Here is a 12,887-nt window from a genome sequence, read left to right as displayed (position 1 = left end):
GTGTAACACGAGAAAATGACTCCCACGAGATTTTTACTCCGGAGTAAACATTTCGTACGAAAAAGTTACTCCCTTTACGAAAGAAGCACTCCCCCATTGCACGAGAAAATTACTCCCCAAGACAGGTGAGTTCCGAGTAAACATTTCGTACAAAAATGTTACTCCCCTGACGAATAAATAACGAATAAATTACTTCACCCCAACACGAGCAATTTAACTTCCCATGCCAGGTGTACGAAATGTTTACTCCCTTGTCCCCTGTTAGTCTTGGTGGTGGAAGGAGGGTAGCGCGACATTCGTGTGCGCGAGATCACTTATTGGCATTATCCCTTCACCCGCATCCCATTTTTGCATACGAGATTTTTACTGGAAGTAAAAAAAATGGGGAGTAAAAATTTCGTGGAGGGAGTAATTTTTTCGTGCCTTGGGGAGTTCTTTTCTCGTACGAAAAGTGTACTCGGAGTAAGAATTTCGTACGAAATATTTACTCCGGAGTAAATTTTTCGTGGAGTAAAAATTTCGTGTTACACCGGCACAGTAAACTTCTTTGAGCACTTTCTTCTGCTCGGCCACCAGGTTTCAAGAAGAATGTCGTCTTTTGTTCTCGTTCAGATCTATACGTACAGGCATTTCACTTGTTTAGCAGGGCTTTGTGCTTTCACCGCATTTGTCTTCTGGTCAGTGTGTGTGTGTGTGTGTGTGTGTGTGTGTGTGTGTGTGTGTGTGTGTGTGTGTGTGTGTGTGTTGGTTTCAAGGACAGATCGACAGACTACAGGGTCTGGCTTTATAAGAAGCCTAGATAATGAGTTCCACTGTTTCGCAAAGGGTACACTGTTTTGACATAAGATTGTAGGAAAAGGCCCAACATGAAATCTTCATCCTTGTTAAATAAAGTTCAGTTCTCTCTCTCTCTCTCTCTCTCTCTCTCTCTCTCTCTCTCTCTCTCTCTCTCTCTCTCTCTGGGCGAGTGCTTGTTGAAAAAAAAGCTCGTTTGTATTGCTTATGTCACAATCCTCGTAAGGTAAAATTTCATTTGATTTGATTTGATCTTTCTCGCTCTCTCTCCTCTGACGCTCACTCTCTGTCGCTCTCTCTCCTACCGAGTGAACATACCCCACTGCTGCGCGCGTGCGGGCTTTTGGATGGCTCTCTACTTTTTGAATGTTGCAGCAGTAGAAGTAGCAGCCCAGCAGTAGTAGTAGCAGCTACAATGGGTAGGCCTATATGAGCATTCCACTAAGTTGTACGTGTAATTCCCACGCAAAGACACTATTCTTCAACAACAAAAGCCACAACAAAAATCTCCCATCAAAATACACCCCCCCCAAAAAAAACCCACCCCAACCGTGAACAACACCAAAAACAACAACAACCCACACCAACAACTAACCCAAAACTGACAAACCCAAAACACACACACACACACACACACACACACACACACACACACACACACACACACACACACACACACACACGGGAAACAACTAAGAGAAGTTCAGGGAGAAAAGATACACAAAGCAAGGGAATGCCAACCAAACCACAACTTAAAGAGTGAACACTTTATTTTTGAGTGAAATAATGGTCCCAGTTAAACAATAAATTACAATATCGCCCCAAAAATACTGAAAGAGGAACACTTTTCTTAAAACAAATGCAAATGCTTATATGATTTACGATCGCCAAAAGTAATATGAAATCTGCTGCCCTAGTTAAAAAAAAAACCACACCATTGAAGCTTGGTACAATTTTATACTTTTCAACACAACTGAACCCTACTGTGACCTGAAAATATGACCCGGATACACCAGACTATCTAGAGTCATGTTCAGAAGTCATCAAACACTAAAATCGCTGAAAGTTTCTAAAAATTAAGATTAAACACATTTAAGAAATGTTTTATTTTTCATTTATCTTATCCAAACTTGAGTGGGGTCGGTTCCAGAAATCATTCATCCCTAGAAGTGTGCACAGTTTCAAAGCTCTAAATGCAAAAATATTCGAGAAAACCCAAACGGTTTTTTGTGTGTCTACGGACGGCCTGCCTAACACTGGTCATTCGTGAGACTCTCCTGATTACAGAGTCAAAAAACAAACCGGGAGTTCTCCTAGTACTTTTTTGTGTGCAGAAAATAGTGATGCAGTGAATCACACAGACTGTAAACTGAAGGTCACGCAAGCTATAAGCTTAGTTTAAGGCATGATATATATCAATCCATCTGATGTGCTTTAAAACGTACGGTATCACAGACCGGGAAAGTTTCGCAAAGAACAGCGTCAACCAACTATCATCCTCATTATTATCATGATCGTCATCATCATTGCACATGTAATGTAGTGTGCAGTAAAGCACGGCGTCGATCCACAGACGACATTCATCAGCGCATCCTTGAAGACTGACCATCGGTCCGTCCAATTTTTCTTCAATTAAATAGTTTTAAATAGAATAAGAGAATCCTGCTATTTGGACACATAGCCACAATCAACTGCCTGACTGCTCTCTCTGCAAAGTTGGTCCGTCCAGTTTATCTTCAATGAAGTTTTTTTTTTAATGGAAAAAGAGAATCCTGCCATTTGGACACATAGCCACAATCAACTGCCTGACTGCTCTCTCTGCAAAGTTGGTCCGTCCAGTTTATCTTCAATGAAGGTTTTTTTATAATGGAATAAGAGAATCCTGCCATTTGGACACATAGCCACACTCAACTGCCTGATTCCTTTCTGTGCTAAGTGCTCATTTTTGTTCCCGACGCCAATATTAATCATGGAAAGAAACTCGCCAACAAATTATCTCTGAACTGGAGTGGAAGCAGCCACGTGTTTTAATTTTTTAAATTAAAAAAAAAATCTTGGTTGAGTGTCCAAGGTAGCCTATCGTCCCAAGGATGCTATTTTCTCGTGTGGAAACTTGGAAGAATCTCTGATGGTGTACATGATCGTTTATAGTTATACGATTCTGTATTACCTACATCCTCCCCCTGTACCAGCATCTTACCCTTTCCGTACAGAAAAGAGCACGACGAAATTACGAATAAAACACTAGTTCATTTGAAAGTGCATTAATAAGTCTTACGTAGTATTTTGATGACTGCTGGAATTATATGCAAGTTTGAATCTGAAGGTGAACAAATTGAAGCATTCCTTACGGAACTTGGCTGAACAGAAGCAGTAGACAAAGGGATTCAACGAACTGTTGATGAAGTAGGATCTTACAAAGATCTGAAACATGTTGTGACGAAAATACCCCCCGCGGTACACGATGAGGAGCGAGAGGTAGGGAAGAAAGTTGATTACAAAGACAGCTGTCAAAATGTACATCATCAAGGTGGTGTGTGTAGGGATTCTGGACACGGATCGAGAGAGAGAGAGGGCATGGCACGAGAGGCCACTCTGTTGCTGGATTATAGGTCTGGACATCGTTGTTGACACCCTGCGATTCTCACTCGTTGTAATTATCTCATCTGACATGACGTTTTTGTTTTCTGTTGCGATCTCGCTTTCCGGTTTAGTCAAACAGTTTTTCTTGAGTGAAAATAGTGATTTATCATCTGTTGCGCTACCTACTTCCAATCCAACCTTACTGTTGATCTTATCTGACAATGCGGATTTGTTTTCTTCTTCGCTCTCAGTAACATCACCGGGAAGTGTGCTGGCTATCGCAGTTTGCTCTGTATCCCAGGCGTCCGTGTGAGCAAGCGTGTCCATGCTGGCTATTCTGAGAATGGATACAAAGCCATCCACCGACTGGGAGGTCGGCTCTTCGGGGGACAGAAAGAGTGAACAAAATTGAGTCTTGCGTTCAATGTCTTGTCTACCATCAGCGGGCTCGGTGGCTGTCTTCCCGGCCTTTCCTTCTTTTCCGGCAGACGTAGTTATGCTGGTAACACACAGTAATTTTTCTTCGTTACCACCTATCACTGACTCAAAGGTGGGCTGAATCGGAGATCGAGAAGGTCCCCCGTGAGTTTGCGTTGTTGACGCGAGGCCCGTTGATAGTGGCATCTGCACCTGAGTCCTCTGGCTGACCGGTGATGACGACGACAACATGTCCGATGACAGGGCTGTTGAGGGCGGCGGTCCTTGAGGGCTGTACAACAATTTGCTGTCCACGACTGACCCCAAACTGGACGCAGGCGGTGCTCCCGTAGGGCATTCGAGTATGTGCAGTGATCTTGCTATTGTGTTTCTTGTGATAGTTGAAACATGTCTAAGCTTGGTAAGCCCATACACCTCCATGTGTTTTCTGTGCTTCAACAAGTAGTGTGCGATCCGTGCGTATGCCGTAGACATCACCATGGAGCCGATACTAAGCACGACAACCATGGACGAGGCGTATACCATCAAGAATGTGGAGTCAACAAAATCGTCAGCTACAAAGCAGGTCATCCCAGTCACGTTGGACCCTTCAAAGTGTAAGGTGTGCCTCCCAGCGACTAGCGTAGTTGGTACCGCGGTAAAAATCATCAAAAAAGCACAAACAGCGACAGCTTTCTTCTCATTGAGCTGCTTCTTTGTTGTCCTGCATACTTTCCTGTATCGGTCGATGGCCACGGCGATGAGTACAAATCCTGAAAAAGTCGTGAAGGCCGCCTTGACAGCAATGAACGCTTTGCATTCGAAATCGCTAGAATCCAGGTCGTAACGTATCCCGAACACAAGTTCCACTGGCATGGCCACAACGTTGGTGAGCAGATCGAACACGCTCATCACTAGGATGTAGAACCTGGTAGTACTGTACGGGAATTTCTTGTAGTACACGATGCAGACTACGCTGTTACCTATGATTCCGGTGATCATCAAGCACGTCAGGTAGGCGAGAGTCGGTACCATTATGTGCTGAGATTGCTCAGACTCTTTCAGAGACTTCATGGCCACTGTCCCGTTCTCATGAACATCCACGATGATGATGATGATTTGGAAGTTTTCTGCTGGGAAGGGATGACTCTAAATACGGTTAATAAGTTTCTTTAGTGTCACCCGAATCTGAAGATTTCGACAGTTATTTGTCGAAGTTCTTTGCAAGAAAAACTAAACAGAAACAACATCAGTCAGAACAGTTTCCGGAAACATTGCAGTTCGAAGAATTATGGTCATGGTTGAAAAGTTCACACTTCACTGACAACGAACAGATTTCCTTACACACGCTGGTCAACAGCTTGCTGAGCACACTCGCTTATTGTTCCATCCCAATTTAACACAAAAGAAACACGTCGATGACTGTTGGGTCCAACGCAAAGACTCGTACATTGCAAGACATGTTTATAACTAATGATTCGAACAGCCTCCTGCTGAAGCATATGACGCATTTACTGCAATTGCTAATGACGCATAAAGCCACGGCATTCATTTCCACATCTTTCTTGACGTCAGTCTGAGATTCTAGACTTGTAACGCAAGCGTAGCACGTGATTGTTGTTACAAGGTTGGTCGAGACTAAGCTTATGGCAGGGCGACTTTGATAAAAAAAAATTTAAAAAAACCATTTTAGCCGCTTGCAGGAAAGACACAAGCAACGAAAGCGGCTGAACATTTTGTCAGATAAGTTTTGTCAAACTAATAGTTATAATGTTTGTTTTTGCACCGCTACGTCGATATATCTTTGAAGGTAACTTTTTGTTTCGTCAATAATTAAGGCAATGTGAGGCTGTAACATTACCTAAATTAAACTTGGAGAATACATAGGATAACTTAGTTTTCTGGGTAGTTATTGAAGTGACTTATAAAAATGATTGAAAAAATGGTGAATATTAATTGACATAGACTGCCTTTGCTATGGAAACTGGCATAAACAGCGCCATATTGGAGTTATAGGAAACGGTTTTACAGCAACATCATACATTAGAAATTCATAATAGTTGGCACAAGGATACACATATTATATCTACAATAATATAGAAAGATATTTTGACAAAAGACTACAGTTGAATTTAAATTAATTTGTGAATTGAATATGCGGTTAGAAATTCATTAATCCTTATTACAACAAATAATTTAAATTCAACTGCAGTCTTTTGTCAAAAAAATCGTTCTATATTATTGTAGATATAATACATGTGTTGCCTGGTGCTGGGTTTTACAGTCCATTTGTCAGACCTTTCAGGGTCCTAAGCCCCACGCACCCAATGAGGCAGGCATACTGTGGCGGAATGGCACCTTACTGGCCGGGGGCTGCCCGGCTTGAAGCGCCGGGCAGTAGCTATCCAATGAGGCACGATGACCTGTTCCATTCTTTCCATATACTAACCCCATTCTTCTCCGCCCTCCAATCCGAACTCCTGTAGTCTTCCAAAAGACGGCATCCTCGTCGCCAAATGAAGTAGAGGACAGTTTAGGAAAAGGTAGACACATGGAACACCGTTAGGTTAACAGCCGTTTGTATTCAGCATAGTACAGTCCCCTTGCATCCTACCGTTATGCAAGAGTAGTTGCCCCTAATCCAGGGTGCAATCTACTGTTACCGCACACGGGAACACTGAGTAAAAGTTATAATAGTTATTTAAAGCAGCTACGTAAGAAAATTCGAACAATGAAGTCATCTGACCCCAGCAGTTATTGGAAATTGATCAGTGGATGTGACCAGCAGAAGAAACAAGCGATGCATGATATATCCCGTGAAGTATTTGTAAAACAATTTGAAAAACTTAGTAATGTATCTGACCACGACTTGATTGATGTGCAAGATGATGTGCTTGATGACATAGACCTTATGAATGAACAAGGGTAGGCGGGGTCAAGGACATGTGACGTCATAGTACAATATTACTCAAATCCAAGAACAACGGTTTTGAGAATAAGAAATGCATATCTTTGAATACACATCGATCTTTAACCCAACCGCGGCTGTTAAACATCTGATCAATAGCACTGAAGACATAACGTTTTAGGTATACCTGTATGAGCAGAAGAACTTGATGTCCGATGACCAACACAGAAAGACTGTCAAAGTCTGGAACGCTTGTTTCTTTTTGCGTTTTTGCCGTTTTGCATCCTACAGACGCTAAGCAACAGTACTATATCACTTAGAATGCATTATCTTGCACTTTATTTTTGACAGTCTGTGCAACACTTTAGTGACACATGATCTGAGCTTTTCACATATGATGCTGTGCCAGAACGTTGTCAATAGGTGATCCATTCCCAACACAAGTCGTTACACACGCAACTGTCAGAGGAAAATCCGGTTTATATCACAGGCGAAACGTTTGTCAGTAATCAAGATGATCACGTGTCATTCAATACAAGAATCCTTGTTTCACAAATTTTGTGCAATGATATCATGTCTGGGGAAAAGAGAATCAGAGAGAGTAAAAACGAGTGAATAAACAGTCACGCAGGCAGGCAGACGTGTGTGTGTGTGTGTGTGTGTGTGTGTGTGTGTGTGTGTGTGTGTGTGTGTGAGTGAGAGAGAGAGAGAGAGAGTGAGAGAGAGAGAGAGAGAGAGAGAGAGAGAGAGAGAGAGAGAGAGAGAGACTGCACTGAACTGAATAACATTTTATTTTGGGACTAAGGCTGTCTTATTTACAATCTATCCTTTCTGAAAAAAAGAGATAACGTGAGAGAGAGGAAGAGAGAGATAGAGAGAGAGAGAGATAGGCCATGCACTCATCCCATGAATACATGTTTGACATTTTTTAATTTTTTCCTCAAAGCGCTTGCCAAGTCAGGAAAAAGCACACAAAGACTCAGGTAAAGGAAGAACAGATTAATTACAAATCTATGACGCACAACTGGTTTCAAATTAAGGTTTTTCCCCTGTTTCCGCAGTCTGGTCACAAGATGGGCGACGCACACACCACTAATCTCGGTCATATACTCTTTGAAAAAAGTAAAGGACCTGCCAAGAAAATGTTTCAGTTTGTTTATTGGTTTTTTTTAAACATTATTAATTACGTTTTGAATACAATACAACAAAAAACATACAGATATATCAGAAGATCTGTTATAACAAGAAAACAATAATTATGTGTAATTAATATAGTCTAAGATAACAATTAAGACAAAATACTTATATATTGACAACAATAACAAAACAAAACAACATTCACGACAGTCGTCTATGCTAACATAAACAAGATGGTAAAAATGTTTTTGTTTTCATCCTGGAGGTAATTTGCCACAGTGCTTTTTTTGTCAGTGTGTTAGCTTTTAAATACAAACTGGTGGGCACCGTTCATGGCCAGAACCCTGTTGTTACACATCCTCACAAGAGTTTGGCCTGGCGTGTCTGGAGCCGATTTCATAGGAATTTGAAAACAACCTCCTATTCTCCCCAAAGGGTACTGGCCACTACCGCGAGCGTCACTACCGCGTGTAACACTACCGCGTGTAACACTATCGCGAGTGTAATACAACCGCGAGTAACAGTACCGCGTGTAATACTTCCGCGTGTGTAACACTATCGCGTGTGTAATACTACCGCGGGTAGCACTACCGCGTGTAACACTTCCGCGTGTGTCTTGGATCACGAAAGAAATGTTCTCATTCTCACAAATATGTGAAAGTAAGCGAGAGGGCAAAAAAGAAATTGAGTGTGTGAACACGCGCTCAAATGAGATGAAGTGTGTGAACACGCGCTCAAATGAGATGACAGCCCAGAATAGGCCTAGAAGCAGTGAGTTAGTGTTCAGGCATTCCGAGTGAAGTGTGTCGATCATTTGCAGTCCAAACTTTGGCCATGGAGGTAATACAGTCTCGTTACTCCAATGACAAGATCCTCTACAACTGGTATAGTTTACCGTCGAGACCGTGTAAATAAAACAACAGTCAACTGGCGTTGCGAACAGGTCTCTCTCTCTCTCTCTCTCTCTCTCTCTCTCTCTCTCTCTGTCTGTCTGTCTCTCTCTCTCTCTCTCTGTCTCTCTCTCTCGCTCTCTCTCTCTCCCTCTCTCTCTTTCTCGTTAGTGGGACACACGCATAAGTGTTACACGCGGAAGTGCTACCCGCGGTAGTGCTTCACACGCGATAGTGTTACACACGCGGAAGTGTTACACGCGGTAATGTTACTCGCGGTAGTGTTACACACGCGATAGTGTTACACGCGGTAGTGTCACACGCGGTTGTAACGCTCGCGGTAGTGACGCTTAACCCTCTCCAAAAGAAGACTCTTTCAACGTCTTTTGCATGGCACAATAAAACTGTATGCGGAAAATATTTCTAGAGCAAACCCCACAGTCCTTTTGTGAATTTCAAAACAGTCATATTCATTTGAATTAAAGAATCTTTTTTTTATTTTTTTATTTTTTTTTTAGCAAATTCTTAAAGCCATATGTACTCGATGACTATACACGCTAATTGCTTTACCAACAGCTGGAGACATGCTAAATTAAGTTCCCTGCAAGATATTGTGGTCTAGGACCCCTTAAATGTTGAGATATTTGAATTTTTATTTTGATCTAGATCGTCCTATTTATAGATTTGCCAACAGAGGGAACGTTGACGCAAGGGAAATAACTCCGCGTCTTTGTTGACATCCTCACTTTTTCAGAGGCTAGAACAAGCTGTAATGCATGTATATGGTCCGCGCATGGCGACATATCGTCATTACATGGTCTTATGGTGCGTTTGACATCGATTATGGGCAAACTACACTTTGTAAACACGGGAGCGCGTACATATGCCTTTAAACATTGTATATGTCGTGCCGCATTCACGGAATTGCCGAATTCGCAGAATCGGCACATTTGTTGCCCATTTCGCGTAATCAGTACAACTTTCTTGACAGGCGTTTACATTTATTTTTTTTAAAGAGTACACTTTAACAAATTAGGAACACACCTGTTCGTCGCAATACTGCACAAAGATAGACACACACAAACAAATCACAAAACGAAGAAAATAAGCCCGCTGCTGTCCGACGAGGAAGATGTGAGCGCGTCGCCATAGTAAAGAACTAATTCTCAAGGACAGAAAAAAGCGCTGTTCTTTTTGTATGAACTCAAATGTTTAGTGTTCTTAGTATTGTCTTGTTAGCCTAAGTTCTATTTAATCAGAGTATGTTTGCGTGTGCTTATACCTAGTGATATTGTAAAGCGCATAGTGCTTTTAGTTATGCGCTATAGAAATCTCCTTATAAATAAATAAATAAATAAATAAATAAAGTCACTGGTTCCGCTTAGAATTCAGCGCACACAGTCATGTTCGTCGCCTCTACCCAAGGATATAACAATCAACACAATACAACGCCGCTGCTACTGCTCAAAGAAAAACTAACTTTACTTGCCTGTGATGAGGAGAGTCGTGTAGTGCATGTCGCCAGAGCAAGGCCTATGATCTAGGCGAGGGCTTTCTTTATCGACGTTTTGGTGTACAGCTGTTCTTCGCTAATTCTCAAGGACAGAAAAAAGCGCTGTTCTTTTCTCTGCGACGAGAAGGTACGTCAGTCTGGACAGCAAAGTCTTCGATTTTAGAGAAAGGGGATTTTCGCCGACGTTTAAGCGCACACCTGTTTGTGATTAATGTTAAAGGACAATAAAAAAGAAAACCCCACCGTCGATGCTGAAAAACCAGACAAGGACTGTTTTTCTCTCCGACGAGGAGGGTCGCCGCAGCAAAGTCACTGGTTCCAGTAAGACATTTTTTCCGTAGACTTTGCGGCAAAGGATACTTGCGTGAGACCGAAAAGCGGCTCCACAAATCCTTCACTCGCTGGTATCTGTATCAAGAGCACAGTTAGGTTCATTTCCTTTTTGACTATCTTGGTTTTTATGATCTTGTTATTAGAGTACGGGTCAAATCTATTGATGGTCCACAGCATATTCTTATTCACGATCCCCGTCTTTTGAAACGGCAAAAACACCATAATGAATCAGCCTACTTTTGACTACACTGCTCAAGGCGAGGATCTGTCGTCTACCTACACCGCTCAGGATACTGAGGAATTCCTGCACGCCCAAAACCTCGAGTTCGTCTCCTTCCTTACGCCAGCGATTGCCTACATCGTGATTTTGATGGCAGTGGGCCTAATGGGTAACACCGTCGTGTTCCTCGTGTACTTCAAGAGGTTCAAACCCAACGCAACCAGGACTTACATCCTGGCCATGAGCGTGTGCGATCTAATGACAAACGCTTTGGTTTTGCCGACAGATTTGTTTGAAATTCGATTTCGTCATACGTTTTACGCTGTGTGGGCGTGTAAGTTATCGAGGACAGTCAGCGCAGTTCTTATCGTCTGCTCTGGCTTTATTTTGGTGTGTGTGGCATTTGAGCGCCAGAGGACTGTGTGCTCTATGCGACCTCCCAACTCGATGACAACTTCCAAACCTCCTCCCAGACGAGTTTACGTTTTGCTGTTCATGTGCTGTTTCCTATCGTGCCTGCTTGCAGTGCCGTACGCCGTTCTCGTGGGCGGACGGAGTGAAACGCTCGAAAACAATGTCACAGGGATCCGGTGTGATATCAGCGATGAGTATCTCAACTCCACGTTTCTTCTTATCTTTCATGTGGTCTGGATTGCCATATATCTCGTGTGTCTGCTCACACTCTGCATTTCGTACGGAAGAATAGCGCGATATTTGTGGCGATTCAAAAAGGCTTCACTCGGCGAGTCGAAACAATCAGAAGAGTCTGTGAATAACCAGGCAGACATCGGCAGTCGTGAATCTCAGGTAGAATGCGAAAATATTGAACTGGACTCGACGGCTGGGCAACACGTATCGCATCCTTCATGTGCAACCAAGGCCTTCGAAACAGACTGCCGTGGACAAACAGACTGTCGCAGAGAAACAGACTGTCGCAGAGAAACAGACTGCTGCGGAGAAACAAGCTGTCATGGAGAAAAGAACTGCCGTGGACAAACAGACTGTCGCAGAGAAACAGGCTGCCGTGGACAAACAGACTGCCGTAGACAAACAGACTGCCGTGGACAAACATACTGCTGCCATAGAGAAACAGACTGCCCTAGACAAACAGACTGTCGCAGAGAAACAGATTGCCATAGAGAAACAGACTGTCATTACAGAGAGGTACAGACGACCATCGGAGAGCATGACAACGTTATTGCTACTAACCCTCTGGACGAACCAAAAATTGACCTTCACATCAAAAAGATTCCAACGCGCACTACTTTCATGCTTTTCATCCTCACTGTCACATTCGCAGTCAACTACGTGCCTTACCTCGTCATATTGACTATGGAATCCATAACTCCAGAACTGACAGCAGACTTGAACGTGAACGTGTATTTCATTGGCGTGCGGTCTTTCCTGCTGAACAGCGCTGTTAATCCACTTGTGTACAGCCTTTGTTCAGCCAGAGTTCGTGACGAATGTCTGCGTCTGTTTGGGATACGGTCTGGCTGAGGATTAATGATACACATGTATTTTTATTTTTATCTTATTTTTTTGTTTACACTTATTTATTTTTTTACAAGGACAACACAAGCAAACAATGAAGACATTATGAACGTATTACCTGCTTAATAATGATACAGTCAAATAATAATACAGTCAAAGAAGAAAACAAGTCGCGTAAGGCGAAAATACAATATTTAGTCAAGTAGCTGTCGAACTCACAGAATGAAACTGAACGCAACGCAACGCAGCAAGACCGTATACTCGTAGCATCGTCACTCCACCGCCCGTGGCAAAGGCAGTGCCCGTGGAATTGACAAGAAGAGCGGGGTATTCGTTGCGCTGAGAAGGATAGCACGCTTTTCTGTACCTCTCTTCGTTTTAACTTTCTGAGCGTGTTTTTAATCCAAACATATCATATCTATATATTTTTGGAATCAGGAACCAACAAGGAATAAGATGAAAGTGTTTTTAAATTGATTTCGAAAAAAAATTTTTGATAATAATTTTTATATATTTAATTTTCAGAGCTTGTTTTTAATCCAAATATAACATATTTATATGTTTTTGGAATCAGCAAATGATGGAGAATAAGATAAA

General features: G+C 42.4%; 2 protein-coding genes across 2 annotated transcripts in view; one reads left to right on the top strand and one right to left on the bottom strand.

Moving 5' to 3' along the window:
• Positions 1 to 1,562: 1,562 nt before the first annotated feature.
• Positions 1,563 to 5,424, bottom strand: LOC138980002 (uncharacterized). The gene has a single exon (XM_070352770.1). It carries the CDS (start codon positions 4,867 to 4,869, stop codon positions 3,070 to 3,072), a length of 1,800 nt encoding a protein of 599 aa, XP_070208871.1. The 5' UTR covers positions 4,870 to 5,424; the 3' UTR covers positions 1,563 to 3,069.
• Positions 5,425 to 10,313: 4,889 nt separating this feature from the next.
• Positions 10,314 to 12,887, top strand: part of LOC138980010 (uncharacterized) — a 3,879-nt gene continuing 1,305 nt past the window's right edge. The window contains exon 1 of the mRNA XM_070352778.1: positions 10,314 to 12,887. This exon is cut by the window's right edge and continues 1,305 nt beyond it. Within this exon, the coding sequence (XP_070208879.1) occupies positions 10,800 to 12,296 (1,497 nt within the window). The 5' untranslated portion in view covers positions 10,314 to 10,799 and the 3' untranslated portion in view covers positions 12,297 to 12,887.

The sequence above is a fragment of the Littorina saxatilis genome, linkage group LG11, assembly GCF_037325665.1.
Source record: "Littorina saxatilis isolate snail1 linkage group LG11, US_GU_Lsax_2.0, whole genome shotgun sequence".
Taxonomy (NCBI): Eukaryota; Metazoa; Mollusca; class Gastropoda; order Littorinimorpha; family Littorinidae; genus Littorina; species Littorina saxatilis.
The sequence above is the reverse complement of the archived record's forward strand: the minus strand, read 5'-3'. Positions and strand labels throughout refer to the sequence as shown.